Source organism: Danio rerio, chromosome 8 (genome assembly GCF_049306965.1).
Source record: "Danio rerio strain Tuebingen ecotype United States chromosome 8, GRCz12tu, whole genome shotgun sequence".
NCBI lineage: Eukaryota > Metazoa > Chordata > Actinopteri > Cypriniformes > Danionidae > Danio > Danio rerio.
The window spans coordinates 34,706,676-34,725,382 of record NC_133183.1 but is presented as its reverse complement, the minus strand read 5'-3'; the positions used below and the strand labels follow the sequence as shown (position 1 = coordinate 34,725,382).

The 18,707-nt window shown below is 34.4% G+C and overlaps 1 protein-coding gene across 1 annotated transcript in view; it reads right to left on the bottom strand.

Annotated features, from left to right (window-relative positions):
- hmcn2 (hemicentin 2) overlaps nucleotides 1–17,776 on the bottom strand; it is a 172,742-nt gene extending 154,966 nt beyond the window's left edge. Inside the window, exons 1-4 of the mRNA XM_001920466.9 lie at nucleotides 17,228–17,776; nucleotides 8,271–8,341; nucleotides 7,673–7,831; nucleotides 5,924–6,046 (exon numbers count right to left, since the gene is read on the bottom strand). Of these exons, the coding sequence (XP_001920501.5) occupies nucleotides 5,924–6,046; nucleotides 7,673–7,831; nucleotides 8,271–8,341; nucleotides 17,228–17,483 (609 nt within the window). The 5' untranslated portion in view covers nucleotides 17,484–17,776. The remainder of the gene's footprint in view (nucleotides 1–5,923; nucleotides 6,047–7,672; nucleotides 7,832–8,270; nucleotides 8,342–17,227) is intronic.
- Between the last annotated feature and the right edge of the window lie 931 nt (nucleotides 17,777–18,707).

The window sequence follows — 18,707 nt, the reverse complement described above, 5'->3', positions numbered from 1 at the left end:
GTATAGAAGTACTTTTCCATCTCTCAAGTACTAAAATCAAATGCAGCACCTACTGAGTAGGTGTTTCAGACACAGCCAAATATGTTGTATTTTAAGAAATATTTAAAATATTTTAGAACAGTAAATATATCAGGCTAAATAATTCAAATGAATTTTTGACTTCTGCTATGTTGGTTAGTTTCAAAACAACAGATTTCTTTACAATTTAAAACAGCATCTTTGCATATATTTTCTGCTGGAGACACTATTGTCCTAAAAAAATGTAAAAAAAAAAAAAAAAAAAAAAAAAACAATCTTACATATACAGTAGAAAAGGTTTAACATAAAATTTTTGTCGTTTAAAACCTTAAGTTTTCCAAACCACGGTATACCTTGAAACAGTTATCGTCCCATGACTAGCTGTGAGGCAACTGTGCAAACCACTTAGCCACCATGCCACCCTGTGAGTAAACCTTATACACCCTGTGTATTGCCTTACTATTATTATAAAAATTAAACCAATTCAACTTCATAGTTCCAAGTTACAATGGGTTTACTCATTTGAGTGTAGTAAAACTATATTTATATACACAACAACAACAATATATATATATATATATATATATATATATATATATATATATATATATATATATATATATATATATATATATATATATATATATATATAATTTATTTAACAGCACTGATTCAATGTAAATGCACTGATTCATACAAACCAAACTAAATATATGAGAAAATCTGCCAGAAATGGTTCTTAAAGATAACATTTGTAGGTGGCCCTCAATTACAATGTACAGGAAGTTCTCTCTCTGCCTTCATATCTATAAACTAAAAAAGGTACAAAATTTTTAATAAACAACATCTTCCAAAAATGCTAAAGTCTTCTGTCCAGCATTATCGAAATCTCCACCTTCACCTTGAGTTGGGCCAGCCTAAAATTTCAGCCAAACCATTAGACTATAAAGCACCGCCACGCTTTCATATAGCTTTATCTGCATATCACTCCAGTGATTAAGCTTAGCCCTGTCCTTTGTTTAAGTAGTGCCTCCTCCTTCAGCTCCACAAAGAGCTGTCTGTTGGAGACGTCCAACCTGGACCCTGGACAGGCAGCTGTGCTGGATAGAGAAGGCATGATAGATCATATCCGGGATTACTAAGTAAAATAAGCCCTGCTCCCTCTATATGCCCCCTTTCCCTCCCAAAAAATTGACAAAGCGCTGTGTGTATTTGATTTGGCTCTAGCTTATTTAACTCCTATCATAGAAGAAATGCTCTGGTTAGATGTGGAGAACAATCATGAGGTTTCTGGGGATTTACGGATTTGCTTTTATTCATTTTTCGAAATCCCACCCATAGACTAATCAAAAGAAAAATGCACCTGACATGGGAGTGTGTTTTCATACCTGGAGATAAAAATGTTGAAGAATTCAAGAACATAATAACAGGGGGTGAAGAATAATTAGGGCACTGCAACATACTGCAACATATATAAATCAAAGTGGACATAAACTTGAATTGCCACAAAGCTCAATACTAGGACCACTTCTGTTCAACCTGTACATTTTCAAGCATATATAATAAAATAGAACCAAACTACTAACTGCAGCTATGCAAATGACACTTAACCCTATTGCTTGATGACTCCCTCTGCCAACGCAATAATAAAATTAACAGTTGGATCATGTGTCAAAACGGTCTTCAGATAAACAGGATGAAAACTGAAGTCACTGCATTTGGAAGAAATTATGAAGTTTTCAAGGTCAATGCATTCCTTAACCTTGATATTTTTGAAGCACTGCGAAATATAATTGCACCTGCTTCCTTAATAATTAAGGTGAAATGAAAGTGTAGTTTCAAGCCATATCTGCCTAAAAAATAACAACTTAGTAACAACGTTACAATATAACTTTCATTTTTTATTATTAGTACACGATAAGGCTGTGCAATTGAAATACAGTTGAAGTCAGTATTATTAAACCACCTTAATTATTACCACCCCCCCCCATACACACACACACACACACACACACACACACACACACACACACACACACATTTCTGTTTAATGGAGAGAAGAGTTTTTTTAACACATTTAAAGATAATAGTTTTAGTAATTCATTTCTAATAATTGATTAATTTTATGTTTACCTTGATGACAGTAAATAATATTTTACTAAATACAAGACATATCTATACAGCTTAAAGTGACATTTAAAGGCTTAACTAGGTTAATTAGGTTAACTTGACAGGTTAGGGTAATAAGGCAAGTTATTGTATAACGATGGTTTGTTCTGTAGACTATCAAATAAAAGCTTAAAGGGACTAATAATTTTTACCTTAAAATGGTCTTTAAAAAAATTAAAGTTGCTTTTATTCTAGCCAAAATAAAACAAATAAGACTTTCTCCAGAAGAAAAAAAATATTTTCAGACATACTGTGAAAATTTCCTGACTCTGTTAAACATAATTTGGGAAATATTAAAAAAGAAAAAAAATTACATTTTTTGTTTGACAGATATTGGGATTTCAATTTAATTTTTAGCTGAATTTTGTAGTCAAATTTTATTTTGTAGTCAAGCTTCACCTTAATAATCTGCATTAAAGCTTCTTACTGCTACACTGCAGTAGGTGTTAGGTAAAAAAGAACTGAAAATATATTAAGTTAAACATTTATTCAAATTTATTTTTAAATATTAAAAAATTAAATCCTTATTTTTCTCTAGAGAAAACGTAAACACAGATAAAATGACCTTACCTTATGTAAACAAGTTAAACTCAAAGTAGGGAAATTGTGTAGCTTATTACAAAAACAACAACAACAAAAATATTATTATAAAACTCAGCAAACTAACAAGGCTAAAACAACTCTAAAATTGTACCTAGCTGTTGCTTGCTAATAAATTGAGTGTCACTGGCAATACTTTCAGCTGACTTTATAGCAAGACACTCATCACTCAGCTGTGCTCACTTAATTGGCTGGTAAGATTATCACACACAGTCGACAGTCATGCATTTGCTCTGGACAGGAGAAATAAAATAAAATCGCGATTGCGAGTCAATTTCGATTAATCGCACAGATTACACAATGTAATCACAGAAAAGTCAAGCTATAAATAGAAAAATTATTGATACTCTTCAGTAATTTTTCAGTAAGATGCTAATGGTCTAATCCGATTCAATGATCAATGCTACGCTAAGCTAAAAGAGATCCACTGAATGGATTAAAAATGATAATTCTGTCTGTTTGACTTGTAAAATTACCCCAAAAAAGTGGAATGTTACATTAAGAAGACTTCATTTTCATCCAGATTACAGATAGAATGCACGAGAAAGCTTGTAATCAATGTTTTCTTTAAAATGAAAGTCAAAGTTTACCTATGTGACCCTGACCTTGAGACAGTTCTCACTGAGCGTCCAGGGAGATGAAGAGTGTTAACAGCTTAAGATTGCCCAGTCATGCTCACCAGCAGGTACAGGTGGTAAAGCTCTCAAACACAACTACCATCAGCACCCCACCCCCACAGAACCATAAATCAACAACGCAGATATCCAGTTCCAAACACACGTTCGCAAAAGTGCTTTTTTCACTTTTTGGCCCTTCTCTCTTGTTGTCTTATGGATTACTGTTTCCAAAGCTGTTGCTGGAGGACTCCGGCTCTGCCATGTCCTGTGTTGACATGCATGATACCACCGTCTCACAAAGAGGAAGGTCTGCTTTCTTTTATGTCTGACTTTGACTGAACATGCTTCAGTTTAGTCTAAGTTCCCTGAAACACGTGCCCCCTTCAGATTACTGAGCCAAGTGGATTTTGGATTCAAAACACAGCTGTACAATTAATGCTGTAGGAGAAATCACTAATGTGTGTGTCTAAATTTAGCCAGGCCAATCTGAGGACAAGTCGCCCACTCTCCCCCCAATAATTACTGTAGAATTGGTCCAACTGTACCCCTCCAAATAACTGATGTTGATGCTGCTGTGTTTTGTTAGGTTGTTAACATTTTAAAAGCAAAAATTCTAACCTCAGTGTCAAAATGACTGTGAGGAACAATCAAATGAGAAAAGACACCAGTCATTGATGCCAAACGTGAGCTGAGATGCAAAAGTTTTTTGTGTTTGTTTGTTTTTGTTTTGTTTTTTTTACACTGAAAGCACACTGCTCAGCATAATTGAGTACACCAGATTTTGAAAATGAGCATTTGTATCCATTTCTCTGTGAATGTATTGTATTTTGGTGCATTTAAACAAAACAAATTTATTACATTACTTTATTTATTAATTAATGACTATATTTATAGTCACCAAACATATTTAAAAATTGAAAGATTATACAATTAAATTCAAGCTAAATATTGCAACAAGAAAAATTACAACCTACAAAATTTCAAAAATGTTTTGCTTTTCTTGATTTTCTCTCTTTTTTAAAATTTGTATTTAATATTTGTCTAAAACATATATATGTGGCTGTACTCGTTTGTGGAGCGATGTTTTGGGTTATTTTGTTTGATATGCTCCAGATTTGGCTTCAGTACTGACTAATCTAATGTATGTATGCACAAATCTAACATTGTATAGCTTCCTATAAAAAATGTGAATTTAAAAGATAGATTCGTGAGGGGTGTACTTATAGTGAACACTGCATGTAAATGAATAAATCATTTTAATGCAAAATACATTTAACATTTTAAAAATATTATGTATATTATTTTTCTTATATTTTAAAATGCAAATAATAGGTCAAAGTAATTGAAATTGACTATTCATTCATTTACTTTTCTTTGGCTTAATCTCTTTATTTATAGGGGTCGCTACAGCACCGCCAATTCATCCTGTATATTTTTTACTTAGCGGATGAACTTACAGTCGCAACCCAGTACTGAGAAACACCGATGCACTCTCACATTCACACACACTTATACACTATGGCCAATTTAGCTTATTCAATTCACCTGTACCACATGTCTTTGGACCGTGGGGAAAACCAGAACACCTGGAGAAAACCCATGCAGACACAGGGAGAACATGCAAACTCCACACAAAATGCCAACTGACCAGTGACTTTCTTGCTATAAGGAAATATATAGGAAATATATAGATATATAGAAAATCATCATACCCTCTGAAAATCTAAACAATAACTCACATTACATAAAAGACCTGCAGGATAAAGTTGTAGAAAGACACAGGTAAGGAGGAAGCTACAAAAACATTTCAAAAGCTGGAAAAGTCATTTGGAATGTGATTTGATTTCCGGCTATATAAAATAATAAAGTACTTATTTCAAAGGGGTATTATGATTTTCTATAGCCACTATATATTGTGCATCAAAAATAGTTGCTCAAGCAAAAATCACTATTTTTTTTTAAACATGGAGCTTATTTTTAAAATACTTTTAAGCTTAAAAATGTTTTGCTTCAAAGCCTTTTTGCAAAGAGTTCTAATTAGGAAACAGTTTTGTTAGTTTGTTTATATACTTTGTGTATATACAATACTTTCTCTTGTAACATGTGGAGGAATAAAAAATTGCCAATATTTTCTTCTCTGAAAAATCATTATATTTTATGTCATAATTTTTTCATTATAATTATTATTTTTTTTATTTTCTGATGTACAACTAACCACGCTAAATTTCAAAATAATTGCTTTCACTGCTTTGTATAATTAATATATAAAACCAGCATGTTACAATGAAATACATTTTACAATCATGATTCTTTGTGTAGAACACGGTGATTTTTTTCATCATTTATTTTATCAAGACTTTAACATAATGACTGCATACTTTTGACCTATATTGAACTATTTTCCTTTCTCTTATTGGTTTTCCATCTTACTTCTAACTGCATTTCCATGCATGTGAACTTTCTAAGTGTGATCTGCAATTTACATGCATATAAATGTCACACTAGTTCATGCGTCTCACCTCATTGACTTGCTGTTTGTCCAGGTGAAAAATCTGACCGGAGCTGGTGGCAGCAATCTCCTCATAGGCCCTGTATCCCGGCTGAGAGCGATCCCCGCAGTCCCCCGTCAACACAAACACAACCTGGATTCACAGAGACGTTTATGAGAGTGAGTGTTTGGTTAGGAGATTGAGTGTTAGGGTTAAATGTCAACATTGTGTTATATTGCTTGACGAGCAGATGGATTTTTAAAATGGGCTGTGTGAGAGATTTAGATTTACAGCTTACAACTTTACAACCTTAGGGAGCAAATTTTAAAGTTGACATATTTTTTGCACCATGACCATCACTGGATGTAGAGATGCACTGATCGATCAGCCAGAAATCAGGTTTGGTTTTATTTTTGCTCCAAACATGCAATCAGCAATCAACAGTTTTTGTTGTTGTTTGTTTGTTTTTGTTAGTTCTTTTTTTTTTTTTGTATTATCTTGACTGAAAATGAAATAGAATTGGGTAAACTAGCAGTGGGCGGAGTTACACAGACCAAAACAAAACCTTCTGATATACACACATTTTCAAAGGAGATTAACTGATTTCAGCATTGTTTTTCAGATAATAAGTGTCATGATTACCAGCAATGTGAGTTCCATAGATTCATGGAATTCACTCACAATCGCTTATGGACTACAAATCCGCCATTTGTGGACTACATTTTCATACATGCACCCTGCTCACACACACATGCTTCTTCATTGTGGCTGATTACACACAGACCGCCGAAGGATTGTCAAGGACTGATTACACACGCTACTTAAGCAGCACATACACTCACTCCAGTGGCCGAGTGTTGTTTACATCCTTTGTTATGTTTTCCCGTGTTTTGACCCTCACCTAGTTTGCCTTTTTTCCCTGTCTGCCGCCTGCCTTTCGACCAATCGCCTATTATTCTGACAACGATTCTGGACTGTCTTTATACATTTGTTTGCACCCGTGTTGACCATTGCTTGCCTGACTGCCTTAATAAACCTGCATGTGGATCCGAACTCAGTTGTCTGTCTCAGTTGTCTGTTACTGTTACAATAAGTATGTTCACTTAGCACATTTCTAAAATATCTGCAAACAAGTTATGGCTTTAATGTTTTCAAAAGAGTCAAAAACTCTGAAATCTGAAGGTGATCCATCATTTGACGGATTATGCTGAGGGTGATCTATTGTAATTAGTTGCTGTAATTCCTACTCCTGTCCAGCTGATGGCGATTGCAGTATTTTTTCCCAGTGAAACGAGTGCTTGCAAGACCGGGAAATCCCACATTCAGAAAATCCAGCAAACTTCTGATCACTTCCTTTGGAGAAATGTTTCCTAACTACAAAACGCTGGCTGAAGTGACGCTACCCAGATAGCAGGCAGTAATCGGTCTGAGCTCGGCTGCCCTTCGGTGCCTCCGGCTCCGACTCGGCATCGGCGAGTGTTATGCGGGCCGAGTATGGCCCGTGTTTGTGATATATATATATATATATATATATATATATATATATATATATATATATATATATATATATATATATATATATATATATATATATATATATATATATATATATATAATTTTTTATCTACAATCTTTAACAATTTTTTTTATTAATTTTGACTTTTTTAAAAACAGAATTAGCCTTTTTTTTGTAAAAATCTGCAATCAAAATCAGCAGTGAAAAATCAAGATCAGTGTATCATTATTGTAAAAGAATTGCAATAAGACTGAAACAGGTACCTGAGACTGTCGTAGCTGTACTAACTGGAGAACGTCTCTCTTCAGCCGATAGTCTTTGGCTCGTGCATCTGTGAACACATAGATGAAGGATCCAGGTAGAGAAACCTCCAAAGCCTTCTTAATTGCCCCAATGCTCATCTCTGGACAATCCCCTCCACCCTGAGGAAGAACAACAAGGCCTTCATCATTGACATCAACATTTATACACTATCCAGAGCTCAAGAAAGCACATATTGTATTGGCTCAGGGTACGAGTTCTAGTATTTACACTAGAGCCCAAAGGGACAATAAGAACAGAGTGCAAATAAAACTGTAATGCTGAAGACAGAAGTGCTGAAAGAAGCCAAGAAATTCAGCAGAAGAACACAGTACAGAATATGATCCAATGATGATTTATGAAAAAATAAACTAAAAACACAGCATTGGTTAATTTTTATATAATAAAATGTTAACATAATAAAATAATAATCATTTTAATGTTTCTATTTAACAGTTAGTAAAAATGGTAGGTCTCTGTGGTGACCAAGGCAACTAAGCAGTAAATTGAATAAACTGGTTTGACGTACAATCTTCTTATAATTTATATACTATTGCCCACCTGAACAAACAGCTCTTGAAGATCTTTCTGAAACTTCTTTGGGTCAGTTGTGATGGAAACCGGACCAATGTCTAGAGGGAAAAAACAAGAAATCAAGAAACATTTACAACCCAAATTATTCATCCACTTAATAGTAATACATAAATCATACTTAATTTAATTATGACACATTTCAACTCATTTAAGCCTCTACTGTACGCATTATGATAGATCTATAAAAAACTTGAAGTTAGCTTGAAGTGCTGTAAAAAAAAAAAGAAAAAAATATATATTTATAAGGTATTTTATGATCTGTTGCTATACGACAACAACATCCAACAGTGGATCTAACTAAATATAAAATTTTCCTTATAATTATTAATTTTGTTGTTTGTAATGATTTAATTGGTGTTGCAGTACTGTACGCTTTAACACAGAACTTATAAATGACACCTTATACACACTTTCCAACAATTGATATTCCAACAGCTTTTATTTACTCCATTCTTTTTTGCTGAATATTATTAAAAACAAACCCTTATTGTAGTATCATGTATACAACATACAGTAAATATAAATATTTTCTCCAGTAAATATTATAGTAAATAAATAACAAGTTTAGTATATCTAGATGCATCAGAACAATGTAGCTACTAGCTAACAATGTTTATATAGTATTCTATATACTATACTACGCCTGTCTTATCTGCCTCAGAGTTAACTTGTTACTTGAACTGTCTGCATCCCTGCTCTTATCAAATGTCCAATCTGCATCATTCTCATGGTCACTAAAACCCATCTCATCCTCACTTTCATCGGCAGGAAGACCCAGTTTTGTCCTTTTCTTCTCTAAAATAACCATAGAACATGGTGGGGCTCGCTAATACACTGTTCCCTGTATTCATATCTATTCAAAAGTAGTATTGCCATAAAAACATAAAAACTTTGCATTATTAAAAATCCATAATGCAAATGCCATTAACACGACTAATCAACATTATATTATTAGCATTCATGTTGTTATTGTTACAACTTAAAAGATCCCAGCTGACCTTGCTAGCTAGCTAAACCATTGCAATATTACACATTTAATTGATTTACTAAAAACTCATTTGATTAAAACTTTTTTTAGTGATGAATATGTCATCATAACTTACTGGAGGTGATGTTTCACATTTTTTTTTTTGGATCTGAGATGAGTTGAGCCTTTGTTTTTATTGATGTTTATTTTGCATTCAGCAACTACTCACAATAAATGCCAGTCTGTCAGAAATCGCGCTACAGAAAAACACTGCATGTCATGTGACTTAAACATAATTAAACAACTTTAACAACTTTTTCACTGCGCACAAAACTTTCACATTGCCAGACATAGCAAGGCACACACCTTCACAGGCAATATAAATCATACACACGTATAGGCTATATTACAAAAACTATTTAGAGTAATGACTTATTAAATTTGATGACAGGCATTCAAAGTTTAATCCTAAAACATCAGGATAAGCTTCAAACTTTATATTAAATATAATAGAAAACTAATTCAATAATTCAGAAGTCTTACATGTACTACTTTGAAAATTGCAGTAATTACAGAATTCTGATGGATCTGCACTTAAAACATGAGCCCTACTGCAAGATGGCAACCTCAAAACTCAAAACCTGATTTGAAAATCTTCGAAATCTCCAAAATAAGTGAAGATTAAACTTTAGCAAGTCTTTCTCTTATAATTTATAACACCTAAGATTACTTTTGTTGTCATATGTTAAGAACTACACATCCACTACTTACACCTACACAATGTCTTTATAATGTCCCAACAAAAAACAATCAAGTTAACATAATAAAGTAAATTGGCAAAACAATTACATTAATTGTGTCGTTTTAAACAAGGAATTTAAACAAGCAGCAAACATTGTTTAGACAACATTAATGTTTGTTGCCTTTCTCAGTGAGCCATAACTGTGCTAATGCTAGTTCTGAGATCAGTCTCAGTCCACAATAAGCATTATTAAAGCAGTTGTTTTGTTTGAAATGCAAGAAATAACAACAATTCTGGTTATCCAAAGAAAGCGATTGAGATTAATTGACTCAACCATCTGCATTGCTAGGCCCCCTTAAAACTTTTGCGATTAGCTCCATGATCCCAGTCCCTCTTAAATCTGATATAAAAAAGGCTGCAGACTTTAGCTCCTTCCCATCTTTTAGCTCCTTCTTTTTTTAATCTACAGACCACAGCAGTGCTGGACAGGAGAACAAGGTGTGTGTCTATAGATAGTTTGTGATATCATCTACATATTTCCAGCACTTTGTTATAGATACAGTTTAATGAAAGTCAAGGGGGAGCAATCTGTTGTCCTGCATTTACCCCTCATCACACATTAGCAGATTTCCTGCAATAAAATTGTAGCTCTTGATGAACATTTCGCTATTTTAATTTAATAATAATTTTTTTTTATAAAACATATTATATTGCATGTGACATTAATTACCATACAGTCATTCACAGAAATTTGTTTGTGTAATTATTTATTTATTTAATGCCATTTTGAAGTAGAAAGGTTCAATAAATTTTATAAATAGGAAAAATGACAATTTTGAGTATACTAAAATTATTGTAATCAAATGCAGAAATGCAAACAGCAAAATTTTGTTCATTAACACTAAACAGGTGTATGTGTTATGAGAAATACTTGTAGGCCAACTTGCTTTGCATTTATTGCTCAAATGTTATATAATTATCTATGCAATGCAGTGGAATACTGCTTTAAGTGTCCCGTGAAGCATACTTTTATTTGATGTTTGTTGTAATCTCAATAGAAACATAAAATCAGAGTAGGATATCTAGTAGCTCCTCCCCTTAAAAAAACAGCCAATAGCATTTTGCTTTTATTACAGCTCTGCTAGTAAAAGTGCTTGAGCTCAAGCGCTTCCAATGAAAAACAACATCTTAAAGTAGGCAGGACTTTTTAGTTACTAGAGAGCATTTGATTGGTCAGAAAAACTGAGTAGAAACTGATGTTGTGATGTCAAAAAAAAAACGATGATCTATTTATGCTGAAGTGACGAACTGCAAGCTTCGGATGTTTATAATCCTCTAAATGCTAATTGTACCACTGTTTTGAAGCACACTATGGATATCCTTAAAACTAAGTTGCTAAAAACACTTTCATTTAAACTTTTTAAATTTAGTATACAACTTTACCATATTAGTCTAACATTTTTGATTTATTATATTTTATTTTTGAAATAATCAGTAGTATTATACCCTCATATGGGCCTCAGCCCCCTAAACTGAAAATCCTAGAATCACTCTACAATAGTAAGTTGTGTTCCAGGTAAGTTTATTTTACAAGGTAATTTAAATGAAAGTGTTTTTTTTTACCCAACATTTTTTTAGGAAAGCTTCATTGGGTGTTTTGAAAGTTTATTGAACGCTTCAACAAACAAATCTCTGAGGAGCGGAAGTTTTTAAAAGCTTAACCTTCTTCACCCCCATTAATGTATGTTAAACAGTGAGGATTATCTCCAACTAAAGCTCCTTCCACAGACACGACCCTCCTAATGAGTGTCCGTTTCTAGAACCCACTAACAACCCAGCATTAAACCCAGCCAACTTCCAATCACCAAACATATTTGTCCCGCATTCTACCTCATCAACATCTGCGATTACAAATGAATGTCCTGAACCTGACAGCTGAGGCAATAAACTATAGAGCATGCATAATTCCAGCAGTCCTCGTGCAACAGCAGACCTCATAGCGTCATTGTTTAGGACTGTCATCATCCACCTAGATAATCCCTGACCTCTTCCCCTTTGTCTCTTGTTTCTGTCTCTCCCTTTCTTTTGTCTGAGGATGAATTGTGTCCTCCCTGAATTTGGCACTTATTTGGACTCGCTCAGAATCTGATTGATTAGAAAGCTCAATATACAGCACAGCACATGGATGAAGCGGCATACAGAAGAATTTTATTATGAAGATTATTTACAATAGTCAGGTAGTATAAGTCTGATGTCCACACATGGCTTGTTTAATACTCTGACAAAAAATAATAGATATTAAAAATGGAAGACAAAGAGGTGGATTATAATTGTGACAGTGCTTTGGTAAAATGAACAGAAGAGGAAAAAAATTGGATTATGTTTGAGGTGAAATCGATCTTCTTTTTAGAGCAAATGGGACAGATCAATACAACATGATGTCATTTTTTAAAATAAAAGCATTTTTAAGTTATGATCTTCTTCATTGAATGCCAACAAACATTACACTGAATTCAAATATAGTTTTATATTATATTATATTATATTATATTATATTATATTATATTATATTATATTATATTATATTATATTATATTATATTATAGTTTTGTTCACGTTATTTTATAATAAACCTATTAAGACTAGTTTAGTTACTGGTACTATTATTATTATTATTATTATTATCATTAATAATAAATAAAATTAAACAGTTAACCACGTGTAAATTTAGTAGAGTAGCTAGACCAGCATAAAACACACTAGATAACCAGCCAGGTGTGATTTTTATTTTAATGAAATAATAATACAGGATTATAACAAAAGCACTATTATTTTTTTCTCATTTTCCTTCTATTTACCAGGTGTCACCACAGCGGAATAAACAGCCAATTATTGCAGCAAATGTTTTACTCAGCGGATGCTCTTCCAGCTGCAACCCAGTATTGGGAAACACCCAAACACACTCATATTTACACACTCATACACTATGGTCAATTTAGTTTATTCAGTTCACCTACAGCGCATGTCTTTGGACTGTGGGGGAAACTGGAGCACCCGGAGGAAACCCACTTGAACACAGGGAGAACATGCAAACTTCAGCAGAGACTGAAACCAGCAATCTTCTTGCTAATTAATCAGGGGTCGCCACAGCGGATTGAGCGGAATGAACCGCCAACTTATCCAGCATATGTTTTACGCAAGCGGATGCCCTTCCAGCCGCAACCCAGCACTGGGAAACATACATTCTTGCATAACACCCACATACACAAATATGGGCAATTTAGCTTATTTAATTCCCCTATAGCGCATGTCTTTGGACTTGTGGGGGAAACCAGAGCCTTTTTTATTTTGTGTTAATAATTTTCATTATGGCCAGAAATGCCAACTGGCCAGCCGGGATTCAAACCAGCAACCTTCTTTCTGTAAGATGATCATGGTTCCCACTGCGTCACCGTGATGACCCAGATAAAAGGACAGTTCGCCCAAAAATATATATTTTTAATTCTATTTTTCTATCCATAAACAAATACCACAGAATACCACAGAAGTCAATAGTACAGGTTACAAGTTTCCAGCAATTTAAAGAAATGTGTTCAACAAAACTAGTAAGGAGTGAGTAATTCATGGCAGAATTCTTATTTTTGGGTGAACTACCCCTTAAATCCCTCAATAAGTGAAGTTTATTAATAAACTAATTTAGAGAAGATTACGTGCTTATGATTGCTTGCAGCAAGTCCTGCATTATTCAATTTATGATTCACCAATCAGACGATTCCTAAACCACTATAAATACACCAAGTTCCATATAACAGCCATCTTCGTTTTGAAGAATCCCACCTTCCACCCCTACTCCTTCTCCTTTCCTAGATGGGTGGCACGGTGGCCCAGTGGTTAGCACTGTTGCCTCACTGCAAGAACGTCACTGGTTCTAGTCTTTACCAAGCTAGCGAACGTTTCTGTGCAGAGTTTACACGTTCTCCACTTGTGCACGTGGGTTTCCTCCAGGTTTCCTCCCACCGTCCAAAAATATGCAACTTATGTTAATTGACTAATCCAAATCTGCACAATAGATATGCTCCTTGTAGTAAGCAGTTACCTCTTAAGAGAAATTACTATCTGTTCATTAGCTATTACAGCAGGGGAGTTCTCGAGATCTACCTGAGCTCAAACTCCCCTCTCGCCTTACAAACGGGAAGAAGCCATGTAAAACTAGCACACCATCTGAGATTAGTTAAAAAAAAAAATGTTCAACAAACACTAATAAACTGAACAACTCAAGCCTCAGCTCTAGCATTCATTTTCATTCTCCACACTTTCTCCATGCCTCTCTCAGCTGTGAGGGGTCATTAGCTGTGTATCTGTCACGCCTTTCTGTCTGTCACCGGCTGTCTTTGTGATCTCAGCGGTTTACAAGATCCTCAAGGGAATGCCACATTAAAAGGTGAGGGAAGGACTGGCACCATCCCCCTACCAGTCTAGGAATGACGTCTCTCCTCTGACTGGGGGGCTGGGTCGACTCTTCCGGGGAATTGGATGGAGTTCTCGGGGGTGATTGTGTTAATTACATACTACCAGACAACATGTGCTTCTCATCAGCTCCTCTGGCACCCCCATCCCTCCCCCACCCCCCACCGCCAAGGCTAACAGATAGTTGGTTTGAACCATGCAGGCTAGATTTGTACCTGGGAACACAATGCTTTCGCTGCAGTCTGTGACCAGATGTGAATTTTAAACAGATTTAATGAGTGTGACAAACAATGAATAATGCAAACTGACAAACGAGGACGTTGTGTAGAGATTGAACAGTTCAAGAAAATCTGTGGAATTGTTTGAATAAATTGCAGGTCTGTTGTTTAAAGGTGCATTAAAAATAGTTATTTGACCCAGTGTGCCTGTTGGGTTTGACACCAATAAAGTAAAGCAGCCAAAAAGTAAAAACTAATTCCCTATTAGTTTCCTCAAGGTTTCTGGAGGTTCTCCTGAAGGTTTTTATAATGGGGTATTTTAATTTCTCTATTAAACATGATTGTTGGTAAATAAATAATTAAAATAATTTAATGCAAAAGTGTACATTTAAAAAAATAAAAGATTTGTTTCATTTATAAATTGAAAAGAGCACATTATAAAACAGATGGTAACACTTTACAATAAGGTTCATTAGTTAATGCATTTACTAACATGAACTAATCATGAACAACACATGTACAGCATTTATTAATCATAATTGAACATTTACTAATGCATTATTAACATCCAAGTCCATGCTTGTTAACATTAGTTAATGCACCATGAGTTAACATGAACTAACAATGAACAACTGTATTTTCATTTACTAATGTTAACTAGCATGAACAAATACAATAGTAAATGTATTGTTCATTGTTTGTAATATTAATAAATGCATTAATTGACATTAACTAATGAACCTTATTGTAAAGTGTGACCAAACAGATAAGTAAATCTCAGATGGCAAATTAAATTAATCTTTCATCCAGGGTGCGAATTACAGAGGGGTTTGGGGGGTGTTGACTCCCCTAATTAACGCTTGATCCCCCTGAAGGACCTCAAAACAATATGTATGGGGGGTCAATCCTCTAAATAGTGCGAATAAGTTTCCTCTGATCTGTGTTTTATATAATATTATGAATAATTAAAAGAATTGATTTTATAAGCGCATTTGATTACCCCAAAATGGTTCATACCACTGTGAATCAGTCTATGCCGGAAAAAAATCGTTAAACAGTCTGAAAACGGCAGATTTAGAGCACCGATGGACTAAAAACTATAGAAAATACTGCATAATACATGCCAGGCCAGTAGTTGGCAGTGTCACTTTGTAAAGAAGTTACAGGTTTCCAGCATAAAAAAAAAAAAAACGTGTTCAACAAAAGAGAGAAACCCATAAAGGTTTTGAAACAAGTAAGGAGTGAGTAAATCATGACAGATTTCTTTTTTTTTTGGGTGAACTATACCTTTAATCCCTCAATAAGTGAAATTTATAAACTAATTTCGAGAGGATCTTGTGCTTATGATTGCTTGCAGCCAGTCCAGTATTATTCAATTTATGATTCACAAATCAGACGATTCCTAAGCCACTATAAATACACTAAGTTTCATATAACAGCCATCTTCGTTTTGAAGAATCCCCCCTTCCACCCCTACTCCTCCTTTCTTAGATGGGTGGCACTGTTGCCCAGTGGTTAGCACTGTTGCCTCACAGCAAGAACGTCTCTGGTTCTAGTCCTTACCAAGCCAGTCAATGTTTCTGTGCAGAGTTTACAAGTTTTCCCCGTGCTCACAAGGGTTTCCCCTGGGTTCCCAAGTTTCCTTCCACCGTCCAAAAACAGAGGGTTCAAAATCATTGGTAATATAATAGTTTGTTTAATGCTTCACTTTGTAAAGAAATACTTAATGCCTCTGCATATTGTCCAGTAGTCCTCCACTGTTATTTTGCATGTCAAATGTTTGCGTATAGACTAAATGTGTAATAATATTCATGTAAATGACATGATTGGTAAATATATATATATATATATATATATATATATATATATATATATATATATATATATATATATATATATATATATATATATATATTGTGAAAACGGGTGATGTCAAATTCAATCAAGGACTTTAACTCTGATAATATATATTTTTTTACTTCTGTTTTTTTAGCCACCAAACATCATTAGCCTATTGTGTTTATAAAAGGGTTTTAGGTAAAAATTGTGTAAATGCTACATCAGTCATGGCAGCACCCTTGAGAGGCCATTCATTGTGTTTTTGTTTGTTTGTTTATCTGACAAAGGCAATAAAATAAAGACATTTCTCAACAACTCAATAACAACTTAGAAAACATTACTTCTGTAATTCTCTATATGAGAATATATAATCATCAAAAACTGACAGAGCATCTGTAACACCTCACCATGATGCCATGCATCGTTACCTTTCAGCGGTCCCTGCTGGCGAAAATGTTTGTAGCAGCCCAAACTTTGTTCATTTAGTTCATTGATATCCTTCATTTATACAACCACAAAAACTTCTCAAAACATTTTCAAGTCTCTTCTAGCTGAACTTTACTGTTTATATTCGACCAAAATGTTTTCCTTCCAAGAAATCACTTGAATAAGTCAACATAGCTAACATGTGTGATTCATAATTGACATTATTCATCATGAGACTGCAACATGCTTGTACTGTATAGCTTACCTGGGTCATGGAAAGGAACCAGGACGAAGTTTTTGATTGGTCTTGTCCTGCGGCTCAGTGTTCTCTCCAGAATCCGAGATGCACCTTCTATCACCTGTTTGAGGTCGTCGTACATGGAGCCGGTCACATCGAACACAAAGGCTAGTGTTGAAGCGCTGTCATCCGCGCCGGAGTGTCTCTTCACCGGCGCAACGGACGAGCAGCGCGCGCCGAGAGTCAGCGCCCAGATGAGCAGAGTAACGACAAACTTTTTCATACTCACTTTAAATTCATTAGCTCACTCTTTTAAACGAGTCAAACTAAATAAATAAGGAATTTAAATATAAATTAAGTAAACCAGGTGATGATTTAGATAATTCCCAACGTTTTAAATGGTCCTTGGAATGTTCCACCTAAGTGGCTTAGAAAAAAGTTCAGGTGTAAATAATCCTAATCTCGCTGGATAAACGCAACGTGAAGTAAACTCCCAACGTCTCGTCCCATCTTTGGCCGAGTTTTGGAGAAAACTTGTAAGAAGCGCGTGGACCCTCTGGAGCTAAACACTGCAGTGTTGGGGAGGGGTGTGAGAAGTCCTTACAACCTGATTTTTTGTGTGTAACTTGACCCGAATGTGACTCCCAACCACATCCCACATGGCCTGCTCTACTTTAACATGGAGCTACTCAAGAAACCCCTGCCAAATGCCATGAGACAGAGATATAGAACTACTGTATAGCGCTGTATATTATCCTGTCCATCTTCTGTCTAACAATAACAATGTCTGACTACTAGCAGCTTTACTAATTAACCACATGATGTTTATTAGAGTAACAACACTTATTTATGCAACTATTTTGAAACAGCATGCAAATGTGACTGGAGGAATTGATGGAAATTTAGAGAGAAGAGTGGGATAAGTTGACAGAATCTTTTCTGTTAAATATGTTTGAGGTTTAATTTTGAAAGGCAGTTTCTGAGTGGACACATACCTTAAAGTATTGGCTACAACAAAGCGGTTTCACAGTTTTTTTTCCCTGGAAAGAAGATAAAGTTCATTCAACACTAAAACAGAGGCAGAGCATGTTGCCCGTGAGTTGTTTCAGTTAACTTAAACAATGACTAAATAAATAAATAAATAAATGTTATTATTTTACAATAAAAAATATATTTAAAATAAACATTGTTTTACTTTTTTATTTACACAAAAGTTGTTCTGCTGCTTGTTTAAACATATTTGAAAATTAGCTGAAACAACACAATTCTTGAGATGCTGTCCTAACACAAATCGATTGGGTAGAACCCAGTAATTTTCAGATTGTACAACATTTTATATTAACTTGAAAAACTGTCAAAAACCTACATAGACGCATAAAAAAGCAAGAAATAATAAAAGAAAACACAAAAAGCAACAAAACTACTAAAACTGTAAAGTTTAAATACCAAGAGGGGGATTAAAAAAAAATTAAATACTGATTCAAAATAAAAACGTTATAGTAAATAA